At 32.5% G+C, this 21794-nt stretch overlaps 1 protein-coding gene and 1 pseudogene across 1 annotated transcript; both read right to left on the bottom strand.

Annotated features, from left to right (window-relative positions):
* Positions 1-604: 604 nt before the first annotated feature.
* On the bottom strand, positions 605-3333 carry LOC112525512 (G-type lectin S-receptor-like serine/threonine-protein kinase At4g27290). Its single transcript, XM_025135670.1, has 5 exons — positions 1984-3333; positions 1666-1806; positions 1417-1574; positions 1093-1303; positions 605-994 (listed from the first exon to the last, which is right to left on the bottom strand). The coding sequence occupies exons 1-5, from the start codon at positions 3314-3316 to the stop codon at positions 753-755; spliced, it is 2085 nt and encodes a 694-aa protein (XP_024991438.1). The 5' UTR covers positions 3317-3333; the 3' UTR covers positions 605-752.
* Positions 3334-15561: 12228 nt separating this feature from the next.
* Positions 15562-19629, bottom strand: LOC112524763 (annotated as a pseudogene).
* Between the last annotated feature and the right edge of the window lie 2165 nt (positions 19630-21794).

Below are 21794 nucleotides of genomic sequence, written 5' to 3'. Positions count from 1 at the left end.
GGAATATTTGTGGAGTGGCTTTCATTTCCTTGAACAAAGAACCCAGGTTGTTTAGGAGAAGGTAGTGAACCTTCACCAACCAACATAGCAACCACAGCCGGTGTGTTAGGTCTATCTTCTGCTCGTTGTTGTACACATAATAGAGCAATGTGTATCGATCGCAACACTTCACTRACAGAGCACGAGTTACTTAAAGATGCGTCAATTAGATCCAGAGACTTGCCTTCTTTRTAAAGTCTCCATGCCTAAATGAATCCAAGTAACAACCACCAATTAGTTCCCACCAGAAAGATAAACCCATATATSTACATGCAGMCATGCATATATTATACATACATATGTAGATATATGTGTRTGTAKATAGAGAGAGATACATATACATGGATGTGTTGGATCTTMCCTAGCTATATCATCACTCCTAGCTAATCACTTATATGTAAATATATTTTATAAATACCAAGGCTGCGTAGTTAATTTTCATTATTGGATGATCATAATCAGCACACTTACATGTCCAAGAAGGTTATCATGGTGKTCTTCATGAATGAAACCTCTATTATATTTCCCACTCACAATCTCCAACACCAAAACTCCAAAGCTAAAAATATCCGATTTTACTGAGAACAAACCATTCACTGCATATTCTGGAGATATGTAGCCCCTGAGTAGAAATTAGGACCATGCAAATCAATAGACAAAAAGGMAAATATTATAAAATTTATCAAACAATGTAAGGTTGAGGAATATAATTCTTACAACGTTCCCACCACTCTTTTCGTATTTGCTTCACTCTCATATCCTTTAARCATTCTAGCCAAACCGAAGTCTGATATCTTTGGATTCATGTCATTGTCGAGCAAGATATTACCTGCTTTTAAATCCCTATGCACAACTCTAAGTCGGGAATCTTGATGCAGATAAAGAAGACCTCGGGCAATCCCATGGATAATGTGGAAGCGTTGTGGCCAATCAAGTAATGACTTCCTTAAATTGTCTTCTCAAAATGCAAAAAAAAACCCTTAGTTTGTTAATTATATTGCTTTATAATACGCTAAATATTTTTTAATATATGGAATTGAAAGGGATCCCAACCAAATATAAACAGGTTGAGGCTTTTGTTAGGCATGTATTCATAAATGAGCATTGTCTCGTCGCCTTGAATGCAGTATCCTAAGAGCTTCACAAGATTCCGATGCTGAAGCTTAGCAATGCATATAGCCTCATTCTCAAATTCATCAAGTCCTTGTGTAGAAGACTTTGAGAGCCGCTTTACAGCAATCTCTTGTCCTTCCTCTAGAACACCCTGAATAAATATTACCATTAGTAGTGCATGTCTTTGTGTTAAATGTAAATTCAAAGGCAATTCAATATCTCATTTAATATTAGATTAACTAAAAATTTAGTTGACGTGATTACCTTGTACACGGGACCAAACCCGCCTTCTCCGAGGATGTTATCAATAGAAAAGTTGTTGGTAGCCCGAGAAATTGTTGATAAGCTAAACAATGGCACCTCTATACTTCCAGCCTTGCTGTTACTTTGGTGACCTTTAACAAGGACCTTACCTGCTCTAGCTAGAAAATATGAAGGTGGAGAGGACGATCTTATTTTCAAAATTTGATGATAATTGAAATAGCAATTTTAGATCCATTATATTTCACTTACCTTCTCTTTCGGTATCTGATCTCCTCTTCTTACCCCAAATGTAGCGTGCCAATATCAGGCCCAACACAACTACGCCTACTGATATTGGCAAAATAACTTGGATAGTTACTTGTTTCCTTCTGTGGGAGCTGGAACGGTGGTCTACGATCATAATGAGAAATCGAACAGAAATGCATCAATTTGGTAGTTGAAACCACAAACAGAAATCAAACCTTATGATTTAAAAAAGTTACTAAGGGAATGAAAACAAAGATCATAATCAGTGTAATTAATATTGTACATTAAAATCAACATGAAATGCATCAATATGGTAGTTACCTAACAACTCAGAGGCCGCCTGTCGAACATAGAGATCTTGCCCGTTTAGTGTGTACACTCGTACGTCAATCAAATCACCAAACCATAGCAAGCATCCAATTCCACCTTGAGTGATGTTAGGATTTGCATAGGCGGTGCATAAGCAATTAACCTTGCAAGCTACCTCACATTCTTGGAGGCTCATGTTGCCATCAAACACAGCATTCTGCGTGTCTGGCAATTTCATGCTCGAATACTTGAGAAATCCCTCTCCAGGCCCACAATCCAAGGCTCTAATCCGGCGACATCCACTAGTCCAATTATCATGACTCAATTCTTCTGGGTTTGTTAGTTCAAACCCTTTCAAGCAGCCACAGTTGGGAGAAGCTTCAATAYTACAGCTTCCATATGGACCACAGCGTCCATATTTGTCACAATGATCCAGGGGTAAGGTGAAATGAACCTGCATCCATTCTCGGGTCTGCAGATTTAGCTGCCAGGTCTCAATCTTGCCACCAGGAGTTGCTATCAGCCTTAGCAAGTATCCGGTGCTATTAAAAGTATACACAAAATACATCTCCTTTGAATTGAAAACCATATCAACTTGGGATGGTGGCTGGCCAGCAAACGCTATACCATTATACGACCCGACCCTTGCTTCAATTACCGAGTTTTTTCTAATATATTGTTGAGGATATTTACCCTTAACCATTAAAAACCTGACTGTATACTCACCTGGGGAAGGATCATCTGCACTCCTCCATGATGTCAGGTATACATCTCTTCCCGTTATGAGGTTCTTGCCCAGTTTCATTCCTGATATGAAGGTATCTCCAGGGTAATCAAAACTTTGCCATATGAAATTTTCGTTGCTGACATGATTTTCATCCTTAATTACTAGATTGCCGGTATCCAAGAGTTGCATAATGGGATTGACAATATCTGTGCCAGATGCTGAGGAGTTGGATGACCAAATGACCGTATCGTCGCCATTGACTAGAGACAGGATCCCTTGGCTGTCCAACCTGGCCATTCCCGAGGTGTTGATAAGTGGAGTTTCTCGGTTAGCAACCCATAAAACTGTAAGAGGTAATGTGTTCTTAAACCATATCCCCAGGTATCGTTTTTTTGAACTTCCAGGGTTAAAGAAACCCATCTCAAATGTTTCATTCTCCGAAACAATCGTCTCGTCGTCTGTGATGTTTTGATACACAGTTATGGTATCTACTGAACTACAAGTTCTTACTACCAATATTAGAAAGAAGGTAATAGAAGGAAGTAAGAGTATGGTTTGATTCATATTGATGCAATGATTCTTTGAGTTGCTTCTTCCTCGCAACTTATTGTCCTTCATGACTACAAAAGCTAAACTTCAACCACTATTCTTTTTATAATCATTCTCCCAAGAAGGAAGACTTGGTTTACCAAAGAGTGATGCCAACAGAAAAAGGCGGTTGCGGTTTTTTTTAGAGAAAATTACAAATTCTCCTTATGGTTTGCAAATCATGTGGTTGTGGTCCCAATAGTTTTATCAATCACAAAGTCGTCTTCTTTGTTTGGATTTTGCTTTGGTATTGGTGAAGGGCCCTAACAGTCGTTAACTCGGCCCCGTTAAGTGACCCTCAGCATGCTAGGGTAGTTTTGTCTTTATTTTTATTTATATATATATATATATATATATATAGAAGGAAGATCAAATGTTAACCAACAATTTTGTGTTAACTTTGCAAACCATGTCAACCAATCAAATTTCATTCTTCTAGTAGGTTTATGTCATGTTCACAAGTTAATTACAAGGGTATTTCAGTAAATTGATTTGATATTTAACTTCCAAACAATTAATGGGGAGTTACAAATCATCAAATCCCAAAAAATATGCATTTATAATATATATATATATATATATTAATCTTGATCTTCTATGTTCATTGTTTTATGAGTTTTTAATTCGCATAGGAAACACCGTAGTAAAATTTTCGGTATCGATCAAGTTAATATGGATAAACGCAATGGAAAAGAAATCGACAACAGTGAGAAGATTAAAATGGTTTATGATGACATTGAAGTTCGAGTTCGGGAAATGAAGAAATTACCCAAAGAGAATGTCTTGGTAATAGATTAATATTTTTGATACTCGAACTTTTTTGATAATCGGAGTTCGAGTATATATATATATATACTCTTGTTTGATAAGAGGCCGTGGAGGTTGATTTTTGAACATATTTTCAAAACACACCTCTTAACTTTCAAACAATTTTAAAAACAACCCCTCAAACTTTTCAGCCATAAACTTGGTTACAACATACTAATTTATAATTAATAATAATTATTATTAATTATGGTTATTAATTATGGTTATAATTAAAAGTTTTGACAAAAAGCTCCTCATAGGCTACTCTAAGTAGCGTTTCAATAAACTAGCTTATGGTTATTCAAACGTGTATCCATAAAATAAAATAGTTTATAAGCTAGCTTATGTTTGCCACAAGATGCTTTATTATTATAACAATACTTAATATATTAAACTTTTAGTCAATATATACATATATATATATAATATACATATATATATAGAGAGGTTGGTTATTATACAACTCTTGACATTTGTGCAACCAATACAACCCAATCTCAACCGTCCATTTCATTTGATGAATATGTGATTTCATAGAAGTTTTGATTGTTTCCTAATATAAAGTATTAATCATAATTAATGAACTCTATTCGTATTCCATAAATATTCAAATAATAATAAATGAACTTCCATCATTTCTATAAATATATCAATTAATTGGGTTGCAAGAGTTGTACAAATACACAAGGTTGTAAAAGAAATATACCCTATATATATATATATATATATATATATATAATTATAAAAAACTTAATATTATATTAATATATATATTTATAGATGCCTAATTTATTGACCTTTAAATATTGAAGACCAATATTTTTTACCTCTTTTTTTAATGTTTTAGTGTTACGTTATAGATGAAAACAGTTCCATTTTTATGTTTGTCGTATTGCATTGAAGATGTTAACACCTTTATTTATTTTTATGTTTTTAATATTTATGATGTTAGGTTAAAGTTCCACTTATAAAATGATAGAGCAATAAAAAAATAAAAAAGTTACTTATTTTCCAAAAATTATGAAAACGCAGGCATCTACACGTTACTTATATTTTTATGGTGCGATGCACAAAGTCTTTTGAGAAAGTTTTCACGCCATTACTTTTCTTTATATATATTCATCCTCATTTCTACCAAATAATATTAATCCTGAAACATGAGGTTGAAAATTAAGACATTAATTTATTATATTTATTGAATGTGATTAATTTTATTTAATATTTTGATGTGGGTTGCCTTAGTTTGACATAGAGATGGTTGACCGGAACCGTTTAGGACCAGTAGACATGGCCAAAAACAGGTCTGGGGCCCATTTGGCCATCTCTAACTGGACCGGTATATCTTGACATTCTCTAACCGATTACACTTCTTATGGAGTTTAGTTTCAAGACTCGGCCCAGGACTGGGACCGGTTAAACAACAAGCCAAAGTTGATATAAATTATATAACTTAATAATTAACCTCCCTTAGGCAATAACTAATTAGAACCCAAAGTTGATAAAAACTTGCATTTCTAGTATTATCTTGTTAATGGGCTAACAGCAACCAACAAAACAACAAGCCCAATATTAAGCCTAGGCATAAGGCCCAAAACACATTCCAGCCTAGAGGGCAGAGGCAATCGCCAAGCGGAAAATGGGAATTTGACTATTGCCAAAAAAAAATCTGTCTCTTAATGGTTCTAAAACTCTTTGAATTATTTTGTATCATGGATTTTCCTTAACCATTAAGAGCCCTAATTTCATTGTACACTACCAAACAATTATATTTCATTTTGCATTATATCATGAAAGTCTCTTAATCATTATACACCAAACCATTCAGCAATTGACAAATATAATAAAAACCATAGTAGTTGAATGCATTATAATAGAAGTTGAATAATTACATCAACATATTCGATTCAATTAAATTAAAAGTTAAATATCTTAATTAAATTAATCGGTTTAATTAAATAATTTGCCTATAAAATAGATATATGATTGTAAACCTGTTGAAACAAATAAATTAATATTTGTCTAAATATATCCATTGCTTCAAAATTCAAATTAAATTATTGATTTAAATTTGAATACAATTAATTGATCATAAATAATTAATTTTGAAAAATGGATTACCATAATGGCATGTAAATGGAGGTAGTGACCTTGCTCAGTTCCGTCGTCTCTTAATAAAATATTGTTTATTAATGTATATTATTTAAAATTTAATATTATAAGTAGAATGCATGAGTACATTTTATTAAAACTTTATGTTTGAATTTGTGTAATTAACTGTAGATAAATATAATCAAAAATTTGATAAATATTATTTTAAATATAAAAAATCTAAAATATGATTAAAATAATCATTAAGTTTTAATATAATACTTAATTATTATTTTAAAAAAATATTTTATTAAAACAAAAATAAATTTGTTCCTTATTAAACTTCAATTAAATTATAATAAAAAAATGAATTAATAAAATTACACAAAAACGAGAACTTTTAATTAGTTAACTTGATAGAAATATCAATTATTTTTTTTCAAATTTATATTTTATCAAAAAATAAAAACATTTTCGTTTTCTTAAAACCACATAGAATCGCATTATGACATTAAAATGTAAAATAAAACATTAAAATCGAGATGTATCTCGATGTATTGTACGGATACCCTTATAATAAATCTATAACAGATAAATCACAAATCACTTGATTAAAATATAAATTGTCATTATCAATGATTATCTCACTCAAAAGACCAAAATGTAGATTCACAAAGAGGTAAACCTAAAATAAATAAAATAAATAAACAAACCATTTTTTTAGACGGTTCACCATATATAAATTAAGAGTATAATAATTAAGTTGTGAAACCCAAAACCAAAAGCTATCAAAGACCTCTTTTTTTAATTAAAATAATAGTCTCCATTAGATTGTGATTAATGAGTCCTAATTTATCTATACATTTGATTTTTAAATAATACATATCCAAATATGTAACTAATTATATATAATTCTCTCAATAAATATAAATATTTAAACAAATAATGATAAAATCTATTTTATTTCCAACAATAATTAATTAATTATAAAATGAACACATGTATAAATTGACCTAATTACACAACTGAAATCAACATTCTACCAAACAACTTTGAAACTACACAATTATTTAATTACTTGTAATTTTGAATTTTAAGTAATAGAAAGGTTCGACTCTTATTAATGCACTCAATTATTTAATTGCTTCTTCTTCGCAACTTACTGCCCTCAAAAGCGAAACTTCATTGTCTATTTTTGTAATCTTTAATCTCTCTCAAGAATGAAGTCTTGATCTATGAAATGTAAAATAAATGTTTACAGTGAACAAATTATCACATGGGATATCTTGGACTAACGTGTACATGTTATATATTTGACTTTTATCAGTAAAGCCGATGAAGTTAACCTGTATTGAGAGAGAATGTTTACTTTGCAAACCACGTTATTTGTATAAACCGTACAAACCTCATTCAACTAATCATAATTTTTCATTTTGTTTATTTTTTTTGTAATTATGAGAGGTTGATTAATCATTTTTATTATGGACGGTGTTAATTTTGGATATTATCATCTTCATTATTTTAATTGATATGATTATTAATAATTCTAAATAATTAAATTAATATATAATGTATAATTAAGATTAATTAATAATTTTTAACTAATATTAGTAATACTTAGTATTAATTAATAAATTACTGGCAAAACATACATTTAGCAAACTCATGTAACATTTTTCTCCAAACTAATCAACATCCATAAACTAGCATAAAAATCCAGAAGAAAAGGTTCAACTACCAACAAAAAAATATCTCAAATACTATTGTAATTTTGCATAAAAAATAGCTTATAAAACTATATAACCTAATAATAAGTTGAGGAAAAGCTAAGTTATGATCTAAGAACCATATGTTCAGCTTACAAAGTCTATATATTGTTGAAGATCAGATCAGTTAGCTTTGCATATTCAGTTTTCCAGTCCTCATTGGCACCCACTTTTTTGCAGTTTTTCCATCATCACACATCTAAGCCTATAAACAACTGTTATTATGATCAAAACGAGCATTTCACTTAAAACCAATTCATTAGGACTCGTGGTAATGAAATAAAGTGACGTCCAACTTCTACATTTCAAACTAGTTATCTTTTAGGGACTAATGGGAATTATGTTATGAATGTCAAAGCAAGTCCTACAAGTAGAAAGTCTAAACGCATACCTATCACTACCACAGTTTACTCTCCGTCATGCGGTTCAAAGTGAATGATTGGCCCACAAGGCAAGCCATCTCCTCCTGTTGTTGCAATGTAAAAGGAGTTTCAGTCGTCCATGTGTCCTCTATGTGTGTGTGTGTGTGTGTATATATATATATATATATATATATATATATAAATGCTCGGTTCCCACACTGGTGTTAATAACTTGTAAAACCATCTTTATAAATGTGTCCATTTTGCTTCAAATGAGTTAATAATGGTTAACAAAAACGAACCCTTCAATAAAGTTAATAGAACACTTCAATAAAGATTTTGACACAAATGTAGTGAACTTTATTCAAGGTGTCGACGATAAAGGTTAACACCTTCAATAAAGTTACTATGACACTTCAAAAAAGTTTATAGGACATTTTTGAGAAATTTAGTGAACAAGTCTATAAGAAGTGTCCTGTAAACTTTCAAACGTAGTGAACTTTAATTAAGTTTTTTAAGAAGTGTCCCATGAACTTTATGACACAAATGTAGTAAACTTTATTGAAGGTGTCAACGAGAAACACATTTCAAGATTTTGCTCTATGTTTGTTAAATTTTACATTCACGTTGGTTATGTTCATTGCTATTCGCTAGAAGTTTCTATTTTGCTATGTGATTCAAAATTTGTGTTATTAATTAGTTAGATTGCCAATTGTTGAGCAAACATTATGCTTGATTATATTTGGAGATATTCATTTTATAACCGTTATAGCTCCGGAATTTTAAAAAACCTAGGTTTGTGTTTTAAGCTCATTTATTTCATTTCAAAACATCTCTCTTTAATTTTAACCTACGATTTTGACTTTCAAATAGTTATTAAACCAGACCCGTATAAAAGTTGTATATCCATTTGGGGCCAAAGAAATTTTTCTTCACAGCAATTGATCAGTACAATGTGATCCAATACATATCGAATAATCATACAATGAGCATATATAAAACCAAATATTAATTAGTTGCCTTCTTTGTAAAGTCTTCATGCCTAAATGAATACAAGGAACAACCAAATATTAATTAGTTGCCACCAGAAAGATAAAACCCATACATATATAAATGCAAACATACATACATAGGGTTGGGTGGGTTCACGTGAGACCAAGGGTTTTTCGGATAAGGTAAAGTGACCCCGTACACACTTATCGGATAAGTGTTTAGTAAACCGCCCTAAATATGAGAATTATAAAGGGAAAAAAAATTTATTAAAAGATCTGTTAAGAAAATATCTTCCATAAAAATGGTAATTATAAAAAGAAAAAGAAATTATCAAGAGATCTGCCCAAAAAAAATATGATTCTTTAAAGATTGAATTCTTATTTTAACACTTCATTTGGTGAATGTGTTATGAAACAAAGATACTGGACTTATTTTATAGTTACATAAGATTGTTTTTAGCCAAATAAAATTCAACAAGACATAACTTTTAATATATTACTAATTTTATTTAATCTATATCTATACTATATTATAAATCATTTGATAAAAACGTTTAAAAATCATTTTTATGCATGAAGTACTGTTTATTGATGTATATTACTTAAAATTCAAGATTACAAGTAAATTGTACGTAAATACAACTTATTAAAGCTTAATGTTTGAATTCGTATAACTAACTTCAGATAAACATAATCAAATAAATTATAGATATTTCATTTTAAATATAAAAAAACTAAAATATAATTATGATAATTATTAAAATCTAATAAAATACTTAATTATTATTTTTATAAAAAATTATATTATTAAACCAAAAATAAAAAAATTGATTAAAGAAATATACAAAAAAAAAGTAAAATTTTAAATAGTTAGTTTGATACTAATATCAAAATTTTTTTATTTTTTATAATATTTTTATATTTATATTTTATTAAAAATAAAAACAGTATCGTTTTCTCAAAATCACATAAAACCGTATTATTATATCGACCAAGACAAAAAAAAAGCGAAACATTATAATCGAGATGTATCTCACTGCATTGCGCGAGTACGATAACTATAAAACATTTAATAAAAACTTTTAAAAACCATTTTTTATGCATAACGTACTGTTTATTAATGCATATTACTTAAAATTCAAAATTACAAGTAGATTATGTGTAACTATAATTTATTAAAGTTTCATGTTTGACTTTGTATAACTAATTTCAGATAAACATAATTAAATATTGAATAAACATCTCATTTCAAATATAAAAAATCTAACATATAATTAGAATAACTATTGAATGTTAACAGAATACTTAACAACTATTTTTATTATTAAATAACAAATAAATTAATTCGTTATTAGACTTAAATTAAATTATAATAAAAAATTGAATTAAAGAAATTATTAAGAAAATAAAAACTTTTAAATAATTAATTTAATAGTAATATCGATATATTTTCTTCAAATTTATATTCTATGCAAAAATAAAAAATTATCTCATTCTCAAAATCATATAAAATCATATTATAACATCGACAGAGACAATAAAACGAAACATTAAAATCAATATGTATTTCGCTGCATTGCATAAGTACCATTCTAGTAATTCATAATTGTTGTATTATTTAAACATAAAGATTTTTAAGAGTTTATCTAGATAGAGACGTACCATGATTTTTGCACAAAAGAAATATCATAATATAACTTTTTATTATAAAAATATGAAAAACGATAAACAAGTAACAAAAAATTCAAGTGAGTGCACTATTAACCCATAAAATTGAAAATTATAGTAGAGTATTTGATTTATTGCTCCCTTTTGTTAAGGATGGTAGTTGTTTCTACTTGAATTCAACGATTTACCAGGGTGGTTGATTTATGGGCCAATACCAACGAGTCACACGCTAAGCATAGCAATTTTATCAAAATAATAATTGAATTTTTATTTAACCCCTAGCGTATGTATAACATTGAATCCATTCGATTTCTAAAAAAGATTACCATGGTATACCCATGGATTGGCYGGTTCCTATTTGGAAGGCTRCAACTTCGACCATTCTCCTTGCCGCYATCGCTATCTTGATTTTCGCTAGAATYTGGAATCAAACCTACAACCTCTCAAAGGGGAAGCATTAACCTGGCTGTATCGGTTCGAATTTCTATTACAAGTTTAATTTTAAAATATTTAAGGCATCTCTTAAAATTAAACGGATGCACTTTAAAGCCCCTAATTATTTTGCATTGCAACTAGACGATTGAGTAGTAGCCCGTTCATTCCCTACCCCACTTAGTAGGTCCGCCCTTATATCTAGATACTGTATAAGATAATACAGATAGTTTAATAATAAATGCAATATTAATTCAAAAACTTCTCATAATAATAGTAGTTAAAGTGACTTACATGCATCACCCCTTCACTTTTGTTTTTATTATAGTTTGCCAATTTGTCATATTATTTTGTATTAAATGGTATAAAAATTGCAAATTAATTGTATCAAATATAAAATAGGGGTGTAGTTTTTCCGGACACATAGACATAGTCACATTCACATAGCTATATCTTTTGATGGGCTAAATTGGGTTTTAGCCCACAAGTTGAGTTAAATAGTTATGAGCAAAGCCCAAGTAGAGAAGTGGCCCCAAGCCCATGCATATGACTATATTATATTATGTAGTGATGGTCAAACTGGCCTGGCCTGGTCTGGAACCGTCAGAGGACCGAGACCGGTGAGGATTTGTTATGAGACCGTCGATTACATCCGCTTATGGTTTTTGTTGGATTTGTGGGATTGGGATCGACCGGAACTGGTTATGGCCCGGCCCGRCCCAAAATATTCATAAAAATTGACCTTTTTTTAAATATAACTGTTAACTAGTTGTTTTTGACCTTTTTTTGTATTTTTTGGCATCTAAACACTATAAATATGTTACAAGGTTGATAGGTTTACATACAAAGTTCTCAATTCGCAAAAAACATTCACAATTCTCGGTTTCTCGTTATATTTTGTGACTCTTTTCATTTTACAATTTGCATTTCTTTCTCTCTTTGCCTTACAAAATGACCGGTGAACGAATGATGCATCAAATGAATAAGTTGCTCAAGTTCTCCTCAAACACGAACGAAAACCCGAGCTTTGGAATCACTACAACTTGGTGGTCCTTACGAATGGGAAAAGAAAGGCACAATGCAATGTGTCAAGCTCTCCTTACGGCGGAAGAAAATTCTACCTTAAGAAGGCACACCGAAAAAACGTGCCCGGGATTGAGGTCGGGGGGTGATTCAAGTCAACCGATACTTGACACTCAAGGTCAAAGATGGTCGTATGATGCCGAGTTGAACCGACAAATAACAACACAATGTGTCATTCAAGTCGGGTTGCCTTTCAGACATTTCGACAACCCTCATGTTACGAAGTTGATTCAAAAGACACTACAACCACGATATAAGCCGATAAGTCGTCAAACTCTTAGACGTGATGCAAGTAAAATGTAGAAAATTGTCGAGCTGAAATGCAACAAATGTTTTTTGTTTTGCCTAACAATATTTATTTAACGTGTAATGTATGGAGCGCACCATACAGATTGCCGGTTTCGTATATATGCATAACGACGCATTAGGTTGAGCCTTCATCGTGACATTTATTCAAATGTGTAATCGCGTTTGAACCGTTTGGCACGCCACATTCGGGTGCACATCAATTTTCAGTTAATAAAAAATGTCTTGCATTTTATAATTTAACTGCTAAAATAATTAGCATTTCATTTGATAACGCTAGTAATAACAATCTGTGTGTGGAAAAACTAAAGTGTCATTTGACACCTATTTTACACGTTAAATTATTTCATACACATTGTTGTACACACATAATAAATTTAGCCGTTCAAAACGGTTTAAGTACTTGTAAACCCGTAATAGATAAGTTTAGACTTATGTTGCGGCGAATTTTCACAAAGGGTAAGAAAATGAATGCGGAATATAGAAAGTATTGCGAGAACGTTGGTTTCAGAGCTTTGGGACCGAGGTTCGATATGTMCATTCGTTAGAATTCGACTTATTTTATGATTGAAAATTTGATAAAACAAAAAAATTATATTTTTTCATTTTATAGACACCATTACCCACAAAATTCTATTGGAAATCTTAATTGGGCCGTGATTGTAGGATTGTACGATATTTTAGGYGATTTTARAAATACGACAACACWTTATCTGGTATTTATTATCCAACAAACCCTTTAGTTTTAAACCAATTATATATTTTGGCAAGTAAGATTGCCCAATACGAAGACGATCACGATTGGGGAAGGTTGATGTCTTCAATGAAAAAGAAATTGTTAAAATATTTTATGAGCATCTCATTTGCTTTTCTTTGTACTGCAGCGTTAAACCCGTATTTAAATGTTATTCGTGTTGAAGTTTTAATTATATCAATATGTGCGGATTTTGATTTAGATACGGCTACGCATAATTTTTTTTCAATGGAACAAAAAACGTTTGTTTAATCGTAATTTTCAAGATTTATTTGATCATTACAAACATTTTTACGGAGGAGGAAACTAACAATAAAGCTTTTCAAGTCGTGGGTTTGCGGGTTCTAGTTCTTCTTCTAGTGGTCATCGACAAAGTCGGAAAGAGTTGATGACTAATTTAATGAACGAGGTTTTAAATGAATCAAGTAAAAAAAGTCGATTTGATAACGATTTGGGTAAACTAAATATGTATGTGCATACTAACTTTATGGCCGCACGCCCCGCAAATGATATCGAAGATTTTGAAAAAAATGATTTATTAGATTTTTGGAAACAAAAACAGCCTCAATTCCCGGTTTTGGCGTGCATCGCACGTAATATACTAACAATCCAAGCTAATATCGTAGCTTCGGAGTCTGGTTTTTCTTTTAGTGGTATGATCATTTCCATACGTCGGACAAGACTAAGTCTGGAGTCCGTGGCGTGTTGCATCTGTTTGAAGGATTATTTGGATAGCGTTAATAGAATTCAACAGATGACATCGTTAGAGATGGATATTGAAGCGATGGAAGAAAATTTGGAAGAAAATGAAATCGCCATGGGACTAAGCATGCCGCCAACTATCAATACCGACAGCACTTACTCACAATATGACGATGATGAGGAACTCGACATTGATGACCACGAGGCTATTAGAAGAATTCAAAACACCGGAACTCTTCAAATCAATCCGACATGGGATACCGATGAAGATTGATGAATAAATGTATTTTCAAATAACTTTATAATAAATATTTGCAAGACAATGTAATTTTAATTATAATAAAACGTATTTTTAAAGTGTATTTGAGTAACCCGTACCACAAATTTTATAATGTATTAAAAATATATATCACTACAAAAATTAAAAAAAAAAAAATTAATCGTGGGACCGGGACTAGGACCGGAACAGGTTACAGAAGGACCGGTTTTCAAAAGGTGTGGGACCGGCCCGGGACCGGTTTTTGGCCATCAGTATTGGAGTTGAGAATAATGTCGGATATCAAATGAGTGGGGATTTGGAAGATTGAAGCATGAAGTCTGGTTTTGCGGGTAAATATTCATTTTCAAACTCAAAGCATGTGATGAGTATATGTATAATATGTGATTTTGATTGGTTTCCAGTAGAGTTTTAGCCTTATATAAGGAATTTGGTATGCATGTGATGTGAAATGGAATTGAAGCCTAGGATTTCTAATTCTTGGTTATGCTTTGTTAAAATTATAGTATGGAATGTTGTTAAATGATGCATTATCATCGCTCAGGACGTAAATTCAGTAAATMTGTGGAGTGGAGAGTTTTGTTGATAGAAATGTRGAGAATGCGCATTTGAGTAAAAGTARTCGATGCATGCCAATTTGGGGAAATATGCACGATATAACATTCAAATAGGGATTATAAAGCTGATATGATGCTTCGGTGATATTGCATCTCAAAGATTTGTCAAAAGATGTTGCTCGATTTAGTCTCATTTTGATGTGTTCGAAATATATGAGAATATAGCGGACATGTTGTTTGTTGGGTCAAAGTTGTACTCATACTATGGCCAAATGGTATCATTATACATATAATTGGAGAGCTACTGACAAGTTGAAGAGTTGTCTTTGACAACCATTTTTATCTTTTTGGGCTGTACAATGACACTATTGACTATACAAGTGAATCAATATTCTACCAAACAATGTTGAAACTACACAATGCTTAAAAATCGTCAGTACGAGTGTGACATCCAAGATGAATAAATTCCCGATGGAAGTTATTATCCACCGTCTATTTGACTTAATGTTACTCCATTAACCGACAATGGTGAAGAAATAATTAAGGCGAAACTGCTTTTGTTACCTTGAATAAAGAAACCAGGTTCTTTGGGAGAAGGCAGCGAACCTTCACTGCCCAACATGTGGACCACAGACCGTATATTAGGTCTATCTTCTGCTCGTTGTTGCACACATAATAAAGCAATGTGTATCGATCGCAACACTTCAGAACAAGACCACGACTTACCTACAGATGTGTCGATTAGATCGAGTGACTTCCCATCTTTGTAAAGTCTCCATGCCTAAATGAATACAAGTAACAAACCACAAATTAATTCCAACGAAGAAGGTAAACCTGTAGTCTTCAATGTAACAACAGATGTATATACACATTATCCACACTCTATCCCCAAAAAAGACTTCAAGTTCATTGAAATTAGATAACTAGTAACATGTTTGCAGACTTTGGATTTCCAAAATCGTGTATGGAAGTAGCTATAATACAAGAATCTAAACTAGACGGTTTTGATTTCAACACAAAATTTAGTATTTTTGTGTTTAGAGAGTAGATTAGGGAGCTTTCCTCATAAAAAATGTTGCATAAAAGAGAGTGTTTCCCACTGACGAGTCAGAGTCAAGCTCTGCCACTCTAGGGACTCGACACTCCAGGGGAATGCTTAACTCGTCTAGCCCCCTCCCGACACTTTAGCACAACCTATGCCCATCTAGCCTCAGTGGAAGGGGCATGTTAGAGTCACACATCGACTAGATTTGGACCATTTGTCCTCAATTACTCAATGTATGTTGGAACCTCCTTTTTCTCCTCAAGAACTCTTTTTGGAGAGTACTCTGGGAGTTCTACATATTCTCACAATATCATGATTGTGCATAATCATATTCAACACACTTACATGTCCTAGAAAGTTATGGTGGTCTTCATGAACGAAACCTCTATTCTTTTTCCCACTCACAGTCTCCAACACCAGAATTCCAAAGCTGAAAATATCTGATTTTACTGAGAAGAGACCATTTGCTGCATACTCTAGAGATATGTAGCCCCTGAGTAGAAGTTAGGACCATGCAAATCAATAGACAAAAAAGGCAAATGCAAAATGTAATGAAGAAGGCAAATTTGAGGAATTATTACAATGTTCCCACCACTTTCTTCGTATTTGCTTCACTCTCATGTCCTTTAAACATTCTAGCCAAACTAAAGTCAGATATCTTTGGATTCATGTCATGATCAAGCAAGATGTTTCCTGCTTTTAAATCCCTATGGACTACTCTAAGTCTGGAATCTTGATGCAGGTAAAGAAGACCTCTAGCAATTCCATGGATAATGTGGAAGCGTTGTGGCCAATCAAGTAACGACTTTCTAGAATCATCTGCTCAAAATGCAAAAATTAGTTTATAGAGTTGTCTAGAATTTCAATTCGATAATTTAATTGAAAGAAAGCCCAACCAAATATAAACCAGTCTAGGCTTTTGTTAGGCATGTATTCATAAATCAGCATTGTTTCATCGCCTTGAACACAATATCCTAAGAGCTTCACAAGATTCCGATGCTGAAGTTTAGCAATGCAGATAACCTCGTTCTTGAATTCGTCAAGTCCTTGTCTAGAGGACTTTGAGAGCCGCTTTACAGCAATCTCTTGTCCTTCCTCTAGCACACCCTGGATTACCATTAGTAGCACGTATTGTGTCAAGCGTAAACTGAAAGGCAATTAATATTATGTTTCCCTTACACAACTACACTAGTTTAGCCATAATCAAAAGGGCAAGGAATAGTTCTTCCTTTTTCTCTTTTGTTTTTTGCAGGGTGGAGATGGGATGTTAAAAACCATCCCTAGTCGACAACCAAAACCGGACTTGTTTAATCTGCTGCTTAATTAATAAAAACATCTAATTGATGTCATTACCTTGTACACCAGACCAAACCCGCCTTCTCCCAGTTTGTTGTCAATAGAAAAGTTATTGGTAGCCCTAGAAATTGTTGATAAGCTAAACAATGGCACCTCTATGTTTCCCTCCTTGCTGCTACTGTAGTGATCTTCAATAAGGACCTTAACTGCTCTAACCAGAAAATATGAAGGTAAAAGAATGATCTTATTTTCAAGATTTGACCATGAGGTGTAATTCATATGGAAAGCGTACTAATAGATGTAGAAATTTAGATCCATTTTACTTGCCTCGTCTTGCTGCATTTGATCGCTTCTTACTCCGAATGTAGAGTACCAATATCAGGCCCAACACAACCAAGCCTGCTGATATTGGCAAAATAATTCTGATAATTGCTTGTTTCTTTTTGTTGGACCTGGAACGTAGGTCTAAGAGATATATTCATCGTCAAATTTAGAGTAATCCATGGCAGGTGTACAACAATAAAAGATTATAATTAGGATCATCTGAGAAATTTACGTTTTTGTGAGAAGGTGTGAAAAAAGTGAAGGTACTATTGTATTTTGTGAATGTTATATTTTGTGAAGTTGGTAACCACTACATGCCTTCATACAATGTAAGGTTATAGTTAGAGGTACGATAAGCTTACATTATATTGTGGGTAGTTTCTCCCCTTCTTACAAAAAGGGGTCTTTCTCACTGAAATCCAACCCTCTGTGTGTGTGTGTGTGTCACTATAACAAAAAACATTCAGTTTATAAAACCATACTTACCTACATAAATAAAAATCGAACCTTAGGCATTAAATACTTATCAACCGAATGAATGAAACATCATAATCGATGTAAAATGTAGTTGAATCAACATGAAATGTACTATTTTGGTGATGTATTGGCTTACATAATAATTCGGAGGCAGCCAGTCGAACAAAGAGATCTTGCCTGTTTTGTTGGTACACCCGTACGTCAATCAAATCACCAAACCAATGCAAGCATCCAACTCCACGTCGAGTAATGTTTGGATCTGCGTAGGCAGTGCATAAGCAATTATTCTTGCAAGCTATCTCACATTCTTGAAGGGTCATGTTGCCATTAAACACTGCACTCCTATCATGCGTGTCTGGTAATTTCATGCTTGAATACCTGAAAAATCCCTCTCCAGGCCCACAATTCAAGTCTCTGCTTCGTCGACATCCACTATTCCATTTATCAAGACTCCATTCTTTTAGGTTTGTTAGTTCAAACCCTTTCAAGCACCCACATATAGGAGAAGTTTCGATACTACAGCTTCCATATGAACCACAGAGTTCATATTTGTCACAATTATCCAGGGGTAAGGTGAAATGAACCTGCTCCCATCTTCGGGTGCGCAGATTTAGATGCTGGGTCTCAATCTTACCACTAGGAGTTGCTATCAGCATTAACAAGAATCCAGTGCTATTAAAAGTAGATAAAATACATCTCCCTCTCATTGGAAACCATATCAATATCAGCTTCTGGCTGGCAAGCTAATGCTATACCATTATAAGGCCCGATCCTTGTTTCGATAACAGAACTGTTCTTAATATATACTTGCGGATATTCACCCTTAGCTATTAAATACCTGACTGTATACTCACCTTGGGAAGGATCATCTGCACTCCTCCATGATGTCAGGTACATCTCTCTTCCTGTAATGAGGTTCTTGCCCATTTTCATTCCTGATATTAAGGTGTCTCCAGGGTAATCAAAACTTTGCCAAATGAAAATTCCGTTGCTGACAAAATTTCCATTCTTGATTACTAGATTGCCGGTATCCAAGAGTTGTGCTACTGGATTGACAATATATGTCCCATATGTCGAAGAGTTAGATGACCAAATGAGTGTACCGCCACCATCGACAAGAGACAGGATCCCATGCATGTCCAATTTGACAATGCCCAAGGTATTGGTAAGTGGAGTTTCTCGGTTAGCGACCCATACAACCTTTTGAGGTGATGTTTTGTAAAACCATATCTCCAGGTATCGGTTTTTTGAAGTGCCTGGGCTAAAGAAACCCAGCTCGTATGTTTCGCTATCTGAAACAATGGTCTCACCATCTGTGATGTTTTGATACAGAGCTATGGTGTCTACTGAACTACAAGTTCTTACTACCATTAGAAAGAAGATGGTAATAGAAGGGAGTAGGATCATGGTTTGATTCATATTAAATGCACTATTATTTTAATCATTTTGCGTAGCTTAGTTAAATACTGAGGGCCCGGCGGAATGAACCACGGTCTTGTGAAAGGGATGGATAGGCCATTCCAAACGCAATAAGATGCAGTGTTTGACGGTTTTTATTGATTCTTCATTTGGTTTTACGTAGTCAAGTCGAGATTATATATTCTCTCTTTCTCGCTTATGTGAATTAGTCAAGTCTTCATTCATGCATCCCTGAAAGTCCTCTTTGGTGTGCATCGTGGGATTCGGAGGGATTTAGAATTGAATTTCATTTTAATCTTATTTTTGGATTTGAAATCCTACGGAGATGGATTGATATTTTATGGGATTTTATAGGATATGTAATAAAGATTTAAAATATGTTAAAAATATTTGCCTTATAATAATCAATTAATTAAAAGATAATTTAATTATTTATAAATTATTTATAAAGAATGGAATTTAATTTAAATCCAAATCCTGTAAACCAACACATTAAAGATTTTAAATCCTTCAAAATTCTGCCAATTCCAAATCCTTGTATGAATTCTAGATCCATCAAAAGCATTTCATCAAACCAAACACCTACAAATCTTGGAATTTCAGAGGATTTGTTTGTAATGATGTTTTAAAATATGTTTAAAACATTTGTTTTACAATAATCAATTAATAAAAAAGGTAATTTAGTTATTTAAAAAAAATATAATTTGTTTTTATATAAAAAATGGAATTGAACTTCATTTTTAAATCCCACAAACCAAACGAATGAAAGATTTCAAATCCTGTAAATTCTTAATCCTTCCATAAATCCAGATCCCTCAAAAATATTCCATAAAACCAAACGGTTTGTGGGATTTGGAGTTGGATTTCATTTCAATTCCGTGTTTGGTTTAAAGGGAAGTCTACAACTGAAAGAAACCAATCATAAAGATAAAGCTGGCAATGGGTAAGAATAAACTCGTAATTTCAACCCAATTCGACAAGAATATGATGACAACCATAAAGTCTGATAATGAAAATTCTGAAAGGAAGTTGTTTGTCAATATATCCATGTGGTTTCTACAATACTTATACCAAGACCCTTTCCCTAATGAGGTCCCATGAAAATCTTTTTGACTTCGTCCAATTTGGTAACACGTACTTTAGCGTTTATTTCTTCCATTGCCGTGGTCATAGGTATATTCGAAATTCCACATTACATGACAAGAGGAAGGATCAAACGAGAATAAGATAAGAGAACACGAGAACACAGTCAAACTACATGTGATTTAACAATAAAATCGGTTCATGGGCTACTTGCCCCGCAACTTAGGTTGTGTGTATTCATTTGAGACTTTACACGTTAGTTTAGTGTAAAATCACATGATATTTAATCCTTTTTGTGTTATTTGGTTATTGTTCTCATTGAACCCGACTCTACAAAATAATTATAACACATATAGCCTTGTTTACAGAAATGTCTTGATGGGTGTAATTTCTGGTCATGTAGCGGCATTTCATCAAACGACTTAGAGGCAAATTGGTGTATTGATGAACCGGTGGTAATACCGATCATTAATTTTTTTTACAAAGAAGGTTGCAATTGAATATTTTTTTTCACAATAGTCGGGATCTTTATTGTAGACGGTGGTGGGGGACGTTTTCATGGCGACTGATCTAAGTATTTGCGAGTGGAGCCGGTTGAGGCTCCCACCGCGCAAAAAGTGAGAAACGTCTTGGTCACTCCATAACATAGATAATTAGTATAGACAAGAAAGATGTTCGAAAACTTTCCTTAGAAAATGTTGTCATTTTGTGTTCAAATTACAAGAATCATCCCTTCACTTTCGTTTTATTATCTTTGACCCCTTGTCATGTTCTTTTGTATTAAAACAAGTGTTTATCATAAAAATGACGTTCAATTTTGAATATGTATAATTATTATATTTTTTTATTAATCAAATAATAATTTTATCCTTAATTTATTTATATAGCTTATTAAATCTTAAATATAAATGTATTAATTTCAAGGTTGATTGGAATTTAGTTATAATCTATACTATCTTATAAAACATTTGGCTAAAACTCTTAAAAACTCTTAAAACTCTTAAAAACTCTTAAACCCGTTCATCCATATCCGATTTCATCCATATCCGATTTCATCCCATATCTGAATT

The sequence above is a fragment of the Cynara cardunculus genome, assembly GCF_001531365.2.
Source record: "Cynara cardunculus var. scolymus isolate 2C chromosome LG 13, CcrdV1, whole genome shotgun sequence".
NCBI lineage: Eukaryota > Viridiplantae > Streptophyta > Magnoliopsida > Asterales > Asteraceae > Cynara > Cynara cardunculus.
This window is presented reverse-complemented; position numbering and strand designations above follow the sequence as displayed.